The 16,766-nt window shown below is 48.8% G+C and overlaps 1 protein-coding gene across 1 annotated transcript in view; it reads right to left on the bottom strand.

Annotated features, from left to right (window-relative positions):
- Positions 1-16,766, bottom strand: part of LOC138259584 (uncharacterized) — a 120,994-nt gene that overhangs the window by 26,353 nt on the left and 77,875 nt on the right. Inside the window, exon 7 of the mRNA XM_069207418.1 lies at positions 12,627-12,703. Coding sequence (XP_069063519.1) covers positions 12,627-12,703 — 77 coding nt within the window. The remainder of the gene's footprint in view (positions 1-12,626; positions 12,704-16,766) is intronic.

Genomic DNA, 16,766 nt, shown 5'->3' with positions numbered 1-16,766 from the left:
CCCCCTCCGGCCACGGCCCCACTTTTGGCGGCAAGGCCGGAAGAAATAATGAGAAAAAAAGGAGGAGTCACTAGCCAGTCAGGACAACCCCTAATGTGTCCTGAGCTGAGGTGACTCTGACTTTTAGAAATCCTCCATCTTGCAGATGGAGGATTTCCCCAATAGGATTAGGGATGTGCCCCCCTCCCCTCAGGGAGGAGGCACAAAGAGGGTGTTGCCACCCTCAGGACTAGTAGCCATTGGCTACTAACCTCCCAGACCTAAACACACCCCTAAATTGAGTTTTTAGGGGCCCCAAGAACCAAGCAAGATGGATTCCTGCAACCTGAAGACGAAGAAGGACTGCTGACCTGAAGCCCTGCAGAGAAGACGGAGACACCAACTGCTTTGGCCCCAGCCTTACCAGCCTGTCTCCCCACTTCAAGAAAAACTGCAATAGCGACGCGTCCCCCAGGGTCCAGCAACCTCTGAAGCCTCAGAGGACTACCCTGCATCTAAAAGGACCAAGAACTCCCGAGGACAGCGGCCCTGTTCCAAAGAAACTGCAACTTTGCAACAAAGAAGCAACTTTTAAAGACCACACATTTCCCGCATGAGCATGAGCATGGAAGCATGAGATTTTCCACTCTGCACCCGACGCCCCCGGCTCGACCTGCGGAGAACCAACACTACAGGGAGAACTCCCCAGCGACTGCGACCCTGTGAGTAGCCAGAGTTGACCCCCCCTGAACCCCCACAGCGACGCCTGCAGAGGGAATCCAGAGGCTCCCCCTGACCGCGACTGCCTGCTTCAAGGAACCCGACGCCTGGTAAAGACACTGCACCCGCAGCCCCCAGGACCTGAAGGATCCGACCTCCAGTGCAGAAGCGACCCCCAGGTGGCCCTCTCCCTTGCCCAGGTGGTGGCTACCCCGAGGAGCCCCCCCCTTGCCTGCCTGCATCGCTGAAGAGACCCCTGGGTCTCCCATTGAAACCTAATGCGAACCCGACGCCTGTTTGCACACTGCACCCGGCCTTCCCCGTGCCGCTGAGGGTGTACTTTCTGTGCTGACTTGTGTCCCCCCCGGTGCCCTACAAAACCCCCCTGGTCTGCCCTCCGAAATCGCGGGTACTTACCTGCTGCCAGACTGGAACCGGGGCACCCCTATTTCCATTGAAGCCTATGCGTTTTGGGCACCACTTTGACCTCTGCACCTGACCGGCCCTGAGCTGCTGGTGTGGTAACTTTGGGGTTGCCCTGAACCCCCAATGGTGGGCTACCTTGGACCCAACTTTGAACCCTGCAAGTGCTTTACTTACCTGTGAAACTAATAAATACTTACCTCCCCCAGGAACTGCTGAATTTTGCAGTGTCCAATTTTAAAATAGCTTATTGCCCTTTTTGCCAAAACTGTACATGCTATTGTGATGATTCAAAGTTCTTAAGATACCTGAGTGAAATGCCTTTCATTTAAAGTATTGTTTGTAAATCTTGAACCTGTGGTTCTTAAAACAAACTAAGAAAATATATTTTTGTATATAAAAACCTATTGGCCTGGAATTGTCTTTGAGTGTGTGTTCCTTATTTATTGCCTGTGTGTGTACAACAAATGCTTAACACTACCCTCTGATAAGCCTACTGCTCGACCACACTACCACAAAATAGAGCATTAGAATTATCTATTTTTGCCACTATCTTACCTCTAAGGGGAAACCTTGGACTCTGTGCATGCTATTTCTTACTTTGAAATAGTACATACAGAGCCAACTTCCTACATTGGTGGATCAGCGGTGGGGTTTAAGACTTTGCATTTGATGGACTACTCAGCCAATACCTGATCACACGACTAAATTCCCAAAATTGTCATTAGAAACTGATTTTTGAAATTTTAGCTGTTTTTCTAAATTTTTTAAAGTCCTGCTAGGGCCTTTTGTTAGTCCCTGTTAGCATTTCTTTTAGAGTTTAAAAGTTTTGTAAAAGTTTGAATTAAGTTCTAGAGATAGTTTTAGATGCTTAAAAAGTATTCCAACTTTTAGAAACAAAATGTCTACTACAGAAGAGATAGTGATGTAACTCAACCTCACCCCTTACCTGCATCTTAGGATGTCAGAGTTAAGGTCTCTCTGTAAAATCAAAAAGATAAAAACTGGTTCAAACCCTACCAAAGTACAGCTCCAGGAGCTCTTGGCAGAGTTTGCTAAAAACAACCCCTCTGATGATAGCCTCACAGAGGGGGACACTAGTGAGTTGGAGGAACTCCCACCTCCAGTCCTAGATAGGGAGACCAGGGTTTCTCCAACCCTGACTCCACATGTGATAGTTAGAGATGCTGCTTCTCTCACAGGAGAGTCCAGCAACTCTGGAAGCATTGAGAGCAGTCTCAATGAAGATGACCTCCTGCTAGCCAGGATGGCCAAAAGATTGGCTTTGGAAAGACAGATCCTAGCCATAGAAAGGGAAAGACAAGAGATGGGCCTAGGTCCCATCAATGGTGGCAGCAATTTTAACAGGGTCAGAGATTCTCCTGACATGCTAAAAATCCCCAAAGGGATTGTAACTAAATATGAAGATGGTGATGACATCACCAAATGGTTCACAGCTTTCGAGAGGGCTTGTGCAACCAGAAAAGTAAAAAGATCTCACTGGGGTGCTCTCCTTTGGGAAATGTTCACTGGAAAGTGTAGGGATAGACTCCTTACACTCTCTGGAAAAGATGCAGAATCCTATGACCTCACGAAGGCTACCCTGATTGAGGGCTTTGGATTCTCAACTGAGGGGTACAGGATTAGGTTCAGGGGAGCTCAGAAATCCTCGAGCCAGACCTGGGTTGATTTTGTTGACTTCTCAGTCAAAACACTGGATGGTTGGATTAATGGCAGTGGTGCAAATGATTATGAGGGGCTGTATAATCTGTTTATGAAAGAACACCTTTTAAGTAATTGTTTCAATGATAAACCGCATCAGCATCTGGTAGACCTAGGACCAATTTCTCCCCAAGAATTGGGAAAGAAGGCGGACCATTGGGTCAAGACTAGGGTGACCAAGACTTCCACAGGGGGTGACCAAAAGAAAGGGGTCACAAAGACTCCCCAGGGGAAGAGTGTTGAGACATCTAAGGGTAAAAGTAAAGAGTCTTCTACAGGGCCCCAAAAACCTGCTCAGGAGGGAGGGTCCAAAACCTCTTCACAATCCAATTTTGGGTACAAGGGTAAAAACTTTGATCCCAAGAAGGCCTGGTGTCGTAGCTGTAACCAGCAGGGACACCAAACTGGAGACAAGGCCTGTCCCAAGAAAGGTTCCACTTCTACTACTACTCCAGTTAGCACTGGAATAGCCAGTCTCCAGGTGGGATCAACAGTGTGCCCAGAGCAAATCACGGTTCACACTGAAGCTACATTAGTTTCTGAGGGTGGGGTAGACTTAGCCACACTGGCTGCCTGCCCCCCTAAAATGCTAAAATACAGGCAGCAACTCTTAATTAATGGGACTAGTGTAGAAGGCCTGAGGGATACAGGTGCCAGTGTCACCATGGTGACAGAGAAACTGGTTTCCCCAGGACAATACCTGACTGGACAAACGTATCCAGTCACCAACGCTGACAATCAGACTAAAGTACATCCCATGGCTATGGTAACTTTAGAATGGGGAGGGGTCATTGGCCTGAAACAGGTAGTAGTCTCCTCAAATATCCCTGTAGACTGTTTGCTTGGAAATTACCTGGAGTCCTCAGCATGGGCTGAGGTAGAACTCAAAACCCATGCAGCCATGTTGGGTATCCCTGAACTGGTGTGTGTCAAGACAAGGGCACAGTGCAAAACTCAGGGTGAAAAAGTGGTGTTGGAGCCTGGAATAATGGCCCAACCCTCCAAGAGGAAAGGAAAGAAGACTGGGGAACCAGTTTCAACACAACAAAAGAAAGGGAACCTCTCTTCCCAGGAAGAAGTTCTGCCCTCTGAGGGAACTGAGCCCATGGAGTTGGAACCTAATCAGGTTGAACTCTTAGGCCTGGGGGACCCACAAGGGAACAGTTGTGTAAGGGGCAAGAAACATGTCCCTCTCTTGAAGGCCTTAGGCAGCAAGCTGCTGAAGATACCAAAGGAAAAATCACTGGAACACATAGAGTCTATTGGGAAGATGGACTCCTCTACACTGAGGCAAGAGATCCCAAACCTGGTGCCACTAGGAGAGTGGTAGTGCCTCAGGAGTTTAGGAAGTTCATTCTGACCTTAGCTCATGATATTCCACTTGCTGGGCATTTGGGACAAACCAAGACTTGGGAGAGGTTAGTCAACCATTTCTATTGACCCAACATGTCCCAGAAAGTAAAGGAGTTTTGTGTCTCCTGTGCCACCTGTCAAGCCAGTGGTAAGACAGGTGGACACCCAAAGGCCCCCTTCATTCCACTTCCAGTGGTGGGGTCCCCTTTGAAAGAGTGGGAGTGGACATAGTGGGTCCACTTGAACCTCCCACAGCCTCAGGGAACCAGTATATCCTAGTGGTAGTGGATCATGCCACTAGGTACCCTGAAAAAATTCCCCTTAGGTCCACTACTGCCCTGCAGTAGCTAAAGCACTCATAGGTATCTTTACCAGAGTGGGATTTCCTAAGGAGGTGGTGTCTGACAGGGGTACCAACTTCATGTCAGCATACCTGAAACACATATGGAATGAGTGTGGGGTGACTTACAAATTCACCACACCATACCATCCACAAACCAATGGTCTTGTAGAAAGATTTAACAAGACATTGAAAGGCATGATCATGGGACTCCCTGAAAAGCTCAAAAGGAGATGGAATGTCCTCTTGTCATGTCTGCTTTTCGCCTACAGAGAGGTGCCTCAGAAGGGAGTAGGGTTTTCCCCCTTTGAGCTTCTGTTTGGCCATCCTGTCAGGGGACCACTATCTCTTGTAAAAGAAGGCTGGGAGAGACCTCTTCATGAGCCTAAACAAGATATAGTGGACTATGTACTAGGCCTACGTTCCAGGATGGCAGAGTACATAGAAAAGGCAAATACAAACCTTGAGGCCAGCCAACAGCTCCAGAAGATGTGGTATGACCAAAAGGCTGCTATGGTTGAATTTCAGCCAGGGCAGAAAGTCTGGGTTATGGAGCCTGTGGCTCCCAGGGCACTTCAGGACAGATGGAGTGGCCCTTACCCAGTGCTAGAGAAAAAGAGTCAGGTCACCTACCTGGTAGACCTGGGCACTAGCAGGACCCCCAAAAGGGTGATCCATGTGAACCTCCTCAAACTCTTTCATGACAGGGCAGATGTGAATCTGTTGATGGTAACAGATGCGGACCAGGAAGCTGAGAGTGAACCTCTCCCTTATCTCCTCTCCACAGACCCTAAAGATGGCTCAGTAGATGGAGTGATCTATTCAGACACCCTCTCTGGCCAACAGCAATCTGACTGTAGGAAAGTCTTACAAGTTTGCTGAGCTCTTTTCCCTATCCCCTGGTCAGACACACCTCTGTACCCATGATGTGGGCACAGGAGACAGCATGCCTGTCAAAAACAAAGTTTTCAGACAGTCTGACCAAGTGAAGGAAAGCATCAAAGTGGAAGTCCACAAGATGCTGGAATTGGGAGTCATTGAGCACTCTGACAGCCCCCGGGCTAGCCCAGTGGTCTTAGTCCCCAAACCTCACACCAAGGATGGTAAGAGAGAGATGAGGTTTTGTGTGGACTACAGGGGACTTAATTCTGTCACCAAGACAGATGCCCATCCCATTCCAAGGGCAGATGAATTAATTGACAAACTAGGTGCTGCCAGATACTTAACTACCTTTGACTTGACAGCAGGGTACTGGCAAATCAAAATGGCACTAGAAGCAAACGAAAATACAGCATTCTCCACACCTGATGGGCATTATCAGTTTACTGTAATTCCCTTTGGCTTAAAGAATGCCCCTGCCACCTTCCAAAGGTTGGTGAATCAAGTCCTTGCTGGCTTGGAGTCCTTTAGTGCAGCTTATCTTGACGATATTGCTGTCTTTAGCTCCAGCTGGCAGGATCATCGGGTCCACCTGAAGAAGGTTTTACAGGTCCTGCAAGCAGCAGGCCTCTCTATCAAGGCATCCAAATGTCAGATAGGGCAGGGAACTGTGGTTTACATGGGACACCTGGTAGGTGGAGGCCAAGTTCAGCCACTCCAACCCAAGATCCAGAGGAGGTTTGTGAAGGGATATGGATCAATAGTGACACCCCTCACAGAACTTACCTCTAAGAAAATGCCTAAGAAGGTAAACTGGACTATAGAATGCCAACAGGCCTTTGACACCCTGAAACAAGCTATGTGCACAGCACCAGTTCTAAAAGCTCCAGATTACTCCAAGCAGTTAATCGTGCAGACTGATGCCTCTGAACATGGGATAGGGGCAGTTTTGTCCCAAACAAATGATGATGGCCTTGACCAGCCTGTTGCTTTGATTAGCAGGAGGTTACTCCCCAGGGAGCAGCGTTGGAGTGCCATTGAGAGCGAGGCCTTTGCTGTGGTTTGGTCCCTGAAGAAGCTGAGACCATACCTCTTTGGTACTCACTTTGTAGTTCAAACTGACCACAGACCTCTCAGATGGCTAACGCAAATGAAAGGTGAAAATCCCAAACTGTTGAGGTGGTCCATCTCCCTACAGGGAATGGACTTTATAGTGGAACACAGACCTGGGACTGCCCATGCCAATGTAGATGGCTTTTCCAGGTTCTTCCACTTAGAAAATGAAGACTCTCTTTGGAAAGGTTAGTCTCATCCTCTTTCGTTTGGGGGGGGGGGGGGGGTTGTGTAAGGAAATGCCTCCTTGGCATGGTTACCCCCTGACTTTTTGCCTTTGCTGATGCCAAGTTATGATTTGAAAGTGTGCTGAGGCCTGCTAACCAGGCCCCAGCACCAGTGTTCTTTCCCTAAAACTGTACCTTTGTCTCCACAATTGGCATACCCTGGCATCCAGGTAAGTCCCTTGTAACTGGTACCCCTGGTACCAAGGGCCCTGATGCCAGGGAAGGTCTCTAAGGGCTGCAGCATGTCTTATGCCACCCTGGGGACCCCTCACTCAACACATGCACACTGCTTGCCAGCTTGTGTGTGCTGATGGGGAGAAAATGAGTAAGTCGACATGGCACTCCCCTCAGGGTGCCATGCCAACCTCACACTGCCTATGGCAGAGATAAGTCACCCCTCTAGCAGGCCTTACAGCCCTAAGGCAGGGTGCACTATACCACAGGTGAGGGCATAGGTGCATGAGCACTATGCCCCTACAGTGTCTAAGCAAAACCTTAGACATTGTAAGTGCAGGGTAGCCATAAGAGTATATGGTCTGGGAGTCTGTCATACACGAACTCCACAGCACCATAATGGCTACACTGAAAACTGGGAAGTTTGGTATCAAACTTCTCAGCACAATAAATGCACACTGATGCCAGTGTACATTTTATTGTGAAATACACCCAGAGGGCATCTTAGAGATGCCCCTTGAAAACATACCTGACTTCCAGTGTGGGCTGACTAGTTTTGCCAGCCTGCCACACACCAGACATGTTGCTGGCCACATGGGGAGAATGCCTTTGTCACTCTGTGGCTAGTAACAAAGCCTGTACTGGGTGGAGGTGCTTCTCACCTCCCCCTGCAGGAACTGTAACACTTGGCGGTGAGTCTCAAAAGCTCACCCCCTTTGTTACAGCGCCACAGGGCATCCCAGCTAGTTGAGATGCCCGCCCCCTCTGACCACAGCCCCACTTTTGGCGGCAAGGCCGGAGGAGATAATGAGAAAAACAAGGAGGAGTCACTGGCCAGTCAGGACAACCCCTAAGGTGTCCTGAGCTGAGGTGACTCTGACTTTTAGAAATCCTCCATCTTGCAGATGGAGGATTCCCCCAATAGGATTAGGGATGTGCCCCCCTCCCCTCAGGGAGGAGGCACAAAGAGGGTGTAGCCACCCTCAGGGCTAGCAGCCATTGGCTATTAACCTCCCAGACCTAAACACACCCCTAAATTGAGTATTTAGGGGCCCCAAGAACCAAGCAAGATAAATTCCTGCAACCTGAAGACAAAGAATGACTGCTGACCTGAAGCCCTGCAGAGAAGTCGGAGACACTAACTGCTTTGGCCCCAGCCCTACCGGCCTGTCTCCCCACTTCAAGAAAAACTGCAACAGCGACGCGTCCCCCAGGGTCCAGCGACCTCTGAAGCCTCAGAGGGCCACCCTGCATCTAAAAGGACCAAGAACTCCCGAGGACAGCGGCCCTGTTCCAAAGAAACTGCAACTTTGCAACAAAGAAGCAACTTTTAAAGACCACACGTTTCCCACTGGAAGCGTGAGACTTTCCACTCTGCACCCGACGCCCCCGGCTCGACCTGCGGTTCTGCGGAGAACCAACACTACAGGGAGGACTCCCCGGCGACTACGACCCTGTGAGTAGCCAGAGTTGACCCCCCGAACCCCCCCTTCAGCGACGCCTGCAGAGGGAATCCAGAGGCTCCTCCTGACCGCGACTACCTTCTTCAAGGAACCCGACGCCTGGTAAAGACACTGCACCCGCAGCCCCCAGGACCTGAAGGATCCGACCTCCAGTGCAGAAGCGACCCCCAGGTGGCCCTCTCTCTTGCCCAGGTGGTGGCTACCCCTTGCCTGCCTGCATCGCTAAAGAGACCCCTGGGTCTCCCATTGATACCTATTGCGAACCCAACGCCTGTTTGCACACTGCACCCGGCCGCCCCCGTGCCGCTGAGGGGGTACTTTCTGTGCTGACATGTGTCCCCCCCGGTGCCCTACAAACCCCCCCTGGTCTTCCCTCCGAAGTCACGGGTACTTACCTGCTGGCAGACTGGAACCGGGGCACCCCTATTTCCATTGAAGCTTATGCGTTTTGGGCACCACTTTGACCTCTGCACCTGACTGGCTCTGAGCTGCTGGTGTGGTAACTTTGGGGTTGCCCTGAACCCCCAACGGTGGGCTACCTTGGACCCAACTTTGAACTCTGTGAGTGCTTTACTTACCTGTGAAACTAACAAATACTTACCTTACCCAGGAACTGTTGAATTTTGCAGTGTCCAATTTTAAAATAGCTTATTGCCATTTTTGCCAAAACTGTACATGCTATTGTGATGATTCAAAGTTCCTAAGGTACCTGAGTGAAATACCTTTCATTTAAAGTATTGTTTGTAAATCTTGATTCTGTGGTTCTTAAAATAAACTAAGAAAATATATTTTTCTATATAAAAACCTATTGGCCTGGAATTGTCTTTGAGTGTGTGTTCCTCATTTATTGCCTGTGTGTGTACATCAAATGCTTAACACTACCCTCTGATAAGCCTACTGCTCGAGGGGAGTGGGGGGAATGATAATAAAATAAAAAATATATCAAAAATAAAACTTACCTGCTCTGCTCCCGTGCCACTCCTCTCTTTCTCGTCGCTCCAGGCAGGCACAGGTTCCCAGCTGCCCTGTGCCAATCCTGACGCTGCTCAGAGAAGCGTCAGGATTGGCAGACTGGGAGCCTGTGCAGGCTCTCTCCAGTCCGGCAACTGTGTTGCCGGGCTGGAGAGAGCCCTGTCGCATGGGTGTTTGGCCGGCCCGACTCAGCTGGCCAAACACACATGCGCACTCAGGAGAGTGCACAATGCACTCCCCTCGTCCTCGTTATACCCCATGGCCCTGCCCCTTTAACAACCAAACGATAATAAACATAGTTAATTATCATTTGGTTGTTAAAGGTTTGCAGCGGCTGCTGCTGGCGGGGCGGCGATGCTCTGCCCTAATGGAGGACCCGCCCCTGATTTCACCAGCAATGTTTTGCTAAATTGCATACTTTTGCTTTTTGAGAATCCTACAATGCATCCCAGTTTGCCTTTTGTAAAGTTTTTTCTACATTGTGGGATGATTCTCACAATGTAACAAAATAATTTTCTCACTAATACAACCGAGCTAAGCTTGAAAATGTTTGCATATTTTTTTCTCTGCATTGTTTTTCTATGTAGAAAACTTACGCAACATCCGTTACTTAGTAACATCCGAATCGGAAGCAAACGGTGTTTGTGCCAGAGATTGACTTAAAGGATCTGGGAAAGTTGTGCTTTAGTTACGGATCTGTGGTAATACAGGTCGCTAAGACTAATATTATTCAGGAACTTTGTGAGTGTGGAAGACAGAGTGCATTTCCCTAGTTGGGACTGGCTCTGCAGCCCATCTCAATAATTCTGCCTACCTCTCTTCCGTGCCCCCTGCGTCATGCCTCACCCACAGTATTTTTTAACAAGTGTCCATACTCTTTTTTAAAAATGTTTCCTACAGATCTCCCTCACACTCCTGCTTCTTTCCACCATCGTTTTGAGGTTGGTGAAGAACTGTGGAAAATACAGTGGAGGACTAGTGGTGAGGTAATGTCCACAAAGATTTAGCTACAGTATCCGAAGCCTCAGATCAGTGCTTAATTTGCAAATTAAATCGTGCAGTGCCCAAACCTCTCTTCTGAAACACGAGGCTGCTGCAATTAAATGCACAAGCACGGAACACTGAGGCAGCATAATCCTAAAGCCATCTCAATCCATTTACAGCCACTCCCTGCCCCTTCAGCTCACTCTTGCAACTTTCAGCTTTCTCCCTTTGTGACGCTTTTTCAATTTTCTCTTCCTCTGTCTTTACCATATGCAGCCCTGCCAAGTGTCACACATCTCGTGTTAGAATAACGCATTTCCAGTCATATTCCACATTACTGCAATGTCTGAGATTGTCACACAAAAGAACTGTGTCCTGAAGTGCGGTAAAACCTCTTGTTCCAGTTTCTGAAGCTCCGAGTAGGGTTTATCAAAGGCCACAAGGTGGCACTGGTGTACAACGGGAGGTATAGGATTCTTAATATATTAGGATATTTATATGGTTCCTTCCTCGTTATCGCTTGATTTTGCTTGCGAGACAGTGTCACTCATAGTCGTTGAAATGGCACTCATAATTACAATGAAAGTATGAAAATGTCACAGGTAGCAATCTGAAACCTTGGCAGCTATGCATGTGTGTCTTTTACTCGCAGCAAACGCCTGATGCAGAAAAATAGGTGCCGGTCCTCAAAAACAAGGGAAGGTGCCCCACACCGGAAACCACCGGCTCAAATTAAGCACTGCCTCAGACACACCTTTTCCCTCCAAGGAGCTCAACGACTTTGTCCAGTGTGCCTATTGTCTCTTCATCCCTCTCCCCTTGCTCAGTCAGCATCCCTTGGTTGCAATACTGCTTTACATATAAATAAAGCAAAATTAAGTAAAATAAAATAACATAAACATATCAATGACGGGTCACAAACTACCCACACTGCTCTCTGAGGCGGTCTATTCTCAGATATTCAGGGAAACCATGTAAATTAATCTCTGGTTATAGGTGAAGCACTTGGTTTCAGTGAGCTATGTTATTGTGGAGTGCAAGGATCTAGGCTGCTGTTCTTTAATGAGGCCTTCTCTCTTTTTACAGAAAGGCTCGGTACTACAAGGTCTCCGTTGTATGGGAGTATAGGCCCATATTTATACTTTTTGACGCTAAACTGCGCTAACGCAGTTTAGCGTCAAAAAGTTTTGCGCCGTCTAACGCCATTCTGAAGCGCCATGCGGGCGCCGTATTTATGGAATGGCGTTAGACGGCGCAATCAGACCGGCGCTGCCTGGTTTGCGTGGGAAAAAACCACGTAGACCAGACAGCGCCGGCGTAGGGGGAAGATGGCGCATGGGCGTCTTAAAATGGGGCAAGTCAGGTTACGTCGAAAAAATCGTCTTAACCCGACTTGCGCCATTTATTTTCGACGCCCATCCCCCATCAACATGACTCCTATCATTGTAAAGATAGGAGTCATGCCCCCTTGCCCAATGGCCATGCCCAGGGGACTTCTGTCCCCTGGGCATGGTCATTGGGCATAGTGGCATGTAGGGGGGCACAAATAAGGCCCCCCTATGCCACCAAAACAAAATATAAAAAAAAAAAAATCATACTTACCTGAACTTACCTGAATGTCCCTGGGGTGGGTCCCTCCATCCTTGGGGGTCCTCCTGGGGTGGGCAAGGGTGGCAGGGGGGGTCCCTGGGGGCATGGGAGGGCACCTGTGGGCTCATTTTGAGCCCACAGGCCCCTTAACGCCTGCCCTGAGCAGGCGTTAAAAAGTGGCGCAAATGCGCCGTTTTTTGTCACGCCAACTCCCGGGCGTCTCTTTTGCCCGGGAGTATAAATACCACGTAAAGGCCTGGGAGTCATTTTTTAGACGGGAACGCCTCCCTTGCATATCATTAACGCAAGGAAGGGGTTCACGCTAAAAAATGACGCACATTCCGGGAACTTTGGCGCTATTCGCCTCTAACGCCATAGTATAAATATGGCGTTAGTTGGCGTTAGTTTTGCGTCGAAATTGCGTCAAAAAAAACGACGCAATTTCGGCGCAAACGGAGTATAAATATGGCCCATAGCGTCTAGTGGGCGAGGCACGTAGCACTATGTAGAAAAAAATATGCGACAAATTATGCAGTATAACCACTCTGGAAGTTGAAATATTTCCCTTTGGGGCAAATATTTCCTTTGGTAACTGAGCAAGCAACTACATATCTGGTGTGCTGCGGGGTGGGTAAAATGTGTCTACAGATCCATGGAGGTAGAAAGCAGCGTGAGTCACTTACTTACCCCAAATGTATCTCCCTGGGTGAAGAACCAGGCAGGCTTCACCTGGCCGCTCTCACGGTGCCTCTTGATAACTGATGCTGCAGGCAGGAAGGAAATACAGACATGTCAGAAGGACAGAGATGGCTTGAGTTCAGCAGAAGTCAACAGTAAGGAAAGAGTGTGTTTCCCAGGTGGAAATCAATACTCAAAGTATCTTTTACAATTGAAATACATAGAGCATCCCTACACCTGATGTAATGTCTGAAGCTTCGCCCACAGCAAACATTTTTAATTAAATAGATATATTGCATCAGTATAAATTCACTTTACACACTGGGCCTGCATCATTAAGTGCTCGGATGACAGTTTAGGTTCAGTATCGAATACACCGACGATCCCTGCAATGTGTCTTTCTGCAAAATAAACACCCACGTCAGCAGAAAATAAAGCTATGTATTCTGCTTCTAGAACCCGAGTATACAGAATAAGGTGCACATTGAGAATGTGCATTTCTTTCGGACACCCAGGCCCTCACTTAGAGTAGGTTTGGAGTGCGGAAATGCGCTGAATACGTGCAAGGTGGGTCTCTGGAAATTTAACACATCTCTACGTATACTGCCCCTATACGATCAGTTCAGTTGACGAAATCATATGAACACTGTGTTCAGCTGGCTTTCCATGGGAGGAAACATGTGGTAAAGACGGTGCCATCAAACAGCCTGAGCACAGGACCCTAAACCCTGGAATCCAATCCAGTGTCATCAAACAGCCTGAGCACAGGACCCTAAACCCTGGAATCCCAAACAGTGTCATCAAGCAGCCTGAGCACAGGACCCTAAACCCTGGAATCCAATCCAGTATCATCAAACAGAGCCTGAGCACAGGACCCTAAACCCTGGAATCCCAAACAGTGCCATCAAATAGAGCCTGAGCATAGGACCCTAAACCCTGGTATCCCAAACAGTGCCATCAAATAGAGCCTCAGCACAGGACCCTAAACCCTGGAATCCTAAACTGTGTCATCAAACAGAGCCTGAGCACAGGACCCTAAACCCTGGAATCCCAAACAGTGTCATCAAACAGAGCCTCAGCACAGGACCCTATATTGTGGAATCCCAAACTGTGTCATCAAACAGAACCTGAGCACATGACCCAAAACCCTGGAACCCCAAATAGTGTCATCAAACAGCCTGAGCACAGGAACCTAACCCCTGGAATCCCAAACAGTGTCATCAAACAGAGCCTGAGGACAGGACCCTAAACCCTGGAATTCCAAACAGTGTCATCAAACTGCCTGAGCACAGGACCCTAAACCCTGGAATCCTAAACAGTGTCATCAAACAGAGCCTGAGGACAGGACCCTAAACCCTGGAATCCCAAACAGTGTCATCAAACAAAGCCTGAGCACAGGACCCTAAACCCTGGAATCCCAAACAGTGTCATGAAACAGAGCCTGAGCACAGGACCCTAAATCCTGGAATCCCAAACAGTGTCATCAAACAGAGCCTGAGGACATTACCCTAAACCGTGGAATCCCAAACAGTGTCATCAAACAGAGCCTGAGGACAGGACCCTAAACCCTGGAATCCCAAACAGTGTCATCAAACAGCCTGAACACAGAACCCTAAACCATGTAACCCCAAACAGTGTCATCAAACAGAGCCTGAGCACAGGACCCTAAACCCTGGGATCCCAAACAGTGTCATCAAACAGAGCCTGAGGACAGGACCCTAAACCCTGGAATCCCAAACAGTGTCATCAAACAGAGCCTGAGCACAGGACCCTACAACCTGGAATCCCAAACAGTGTCATCAAACAGAGCCTGAGGACAGGACCCTAAACCCTGGAATCCTAAACAGGGTCATCAAACAGCCTGAGCACAGGACCCTAAACCCTGGAATCCTAAACAGTGTCATCAAACAGAGCCTGAGGACATGACCCTAAACCCTGGAATCCCAAACAGTGTCATCAAACAGAGCCTGAGGACAGGACCCTAAACCCTGGAATCTCAAACAGTGTCATCAAACAGCCTGCGCACAGGATCCTAAACCCTGGAATCCCAAACAGTGTCATCAAACAGCCTGAACACAGAACCCTAAACCATGTAACCCAAAACAGTGTCATCAAACAGAGCCTGAGGACAGGACCCCAAACCCTGGGATCCCAAACAGTGTCATCAAACAGAGCCTGAGGACAGGACCCTAAACCCTGGAATCCCAAACAGTGTCATCAAACAGAGCCTCAGCACAGGACCCTATATCGTGGAATCCCAAACTGTGTCATCAAACAGAACCTGAGCACATGACCCTAAACCCTGGAATCCCAAACAGTGTCATGAAACAGAGCCTGAGCACAGGACCCTAAACCCTGGAACCCCAAACAGTGTCATCAAACAGCCTGAGCACAGGACCCTTAACCCTGGAATCCCAAACAGTGTCATCAAACAGAGCCTGAGCACAGGACCCTAAACCCTGGAATCCCAAACAGTGTCATCAAACAGAGCCTGAGGACAGGACCCTAAACCCTGGAATCCCAAACAGTGTCATCAAACTGACTGAGCACAGGACCCTAAACCCTGGAATCCTAAACAGTGTCATCAAACAGAGCCTGAGGACAGGACCCTAAACCCTGGAATCCCAAACAGTGTCATCAAACAGAGCCTGAGCACAGGACCCTAAACCCTGGAATCCCAAACAGTGTCATGAAACAGAGCCTGAGCACAGGACCCTAAATCCTGGAATCCCAAACAGTGTCATCAAACAGAGCCTGAGCACAGGACCCTACAACCTGGAATCCCAAACAGTGTCATCAAACAGAGCCTGAGGACAGGACCCTAAACCCTGGAATCCCAAACAGGGTCATCAAACAGCCTGAGCACAGGACCCTAAACCCTGGAATCCTAAACAGTGCCATCAAACAGAGCCTGAGGACATGACCCTAAACCGTGGAATCCCAAACAGTGTCATCAAACAGAGCCTGAGGACAGGACCCTAAACCCTGGAATCCCAAACAGTGTCATCAAACAGCCTGAACACAGAACCCTAAACCATGTAACCCCAAACAGTGTCGTCAAACAGAGCCAGAGCACAGGACCCTAAACCCTGGGATCCCAAACAGTGTCATCAAACAGAGCCTGAGGACAGGACCCTAAACCCTGAAATCCCAAACAGTGTCATCAAACAGAGCCTGAGCACAGGACCCAACAACCTGGAATCCCAAACAGTGTCATCAAACAGAGCCTGAGGACAGGACCCTAAACCCTGGAATCCTAAACAGGGTCATCAAACAGCCTGAGCACAGGACCCTAAACCCTGGAATCCTAAACAGTGTCATCAAACAGAGCCTGAGGACATGACCCTAAACCCTGGAATCCCAAACAGTGTCATCAAACAGAGCCTGAGCACAGGACCCTAAACCCTGGAATCCCAAAAAGTGTCATCAAACAGAGCCTGAGCACAGGACCCTAAACCCTGGAATCCTAAACAGTGCCATCAAACAGAGCCTGAGGACATGACCCTAAACCGTGGAATCCCAAACAGTGTCATCAAACAGAGCCTGAGGACAGGACCCTAAACCCTGGAATCCCAAACAGTGTCATCAAACAGCCTGAACACAGAACCCTAAACCATGTAACCCCAAACAGTGTCATCAAACAGAGCCTGAGCACAGGACCCTAAACCTTGGGATCCCAAACAGTGTCATCAAACAGAGCCTGAGGACAGGACCCTAAACCCTGGAATCCCAAACAGTGTCATCAAACAGAGCCTGAGCACAGGACCCTACAACCTGGAATCCCAAACAGTGTCATCAAACAGAGCCTGAGGACAGGACCCTAAACCCTGGAATCCTAAACAGGGTCATCAAACAGCCTGAGCACAGGACCCTAAACCCTGGAATCCTAAACAGTGTCATCAAACAGAGCCTGAGGACATGACCCTAAACCCTGGAATCCCAAACAGTGTCATCAAACAGAGCCTGAGGACAGGACCCTAAACCCTGGAATCCCAAACAGTGTCATCAAACAGCCTGCGCACAGGACCCTAAACCCTGGAATCCTAAACAGTGTCATCAAACAGAGCCTGAGCACAGGACCCTAAACCCTGGAATCCCAAACAGTGTCATCAAACAGCCTGAACACAGAACCCTAAACCATGTAACCCC

This window comes from Pleurodeles waltl, chromosome 9 (assembly GCF_031143425.1).
Source record: "Pleurodeles waltl isolate 20211129_DDA chromosome 9, aPleWal1.hap1.20221129, whole genome shotgun sequence".
Classification (NCBI taxonomy): domain Eukaryota; kingdom Metazoa; phylum Chordata; class Amphibia; order Caudata; family Salamandridae; genus Pleurodeles; species Pleurodeles waltl.
The sequence above is the reverse complement of the archived record's forward strand: the minus strand, read 5'-3'. Positions and strand labels throughout refer to the sequence as shown.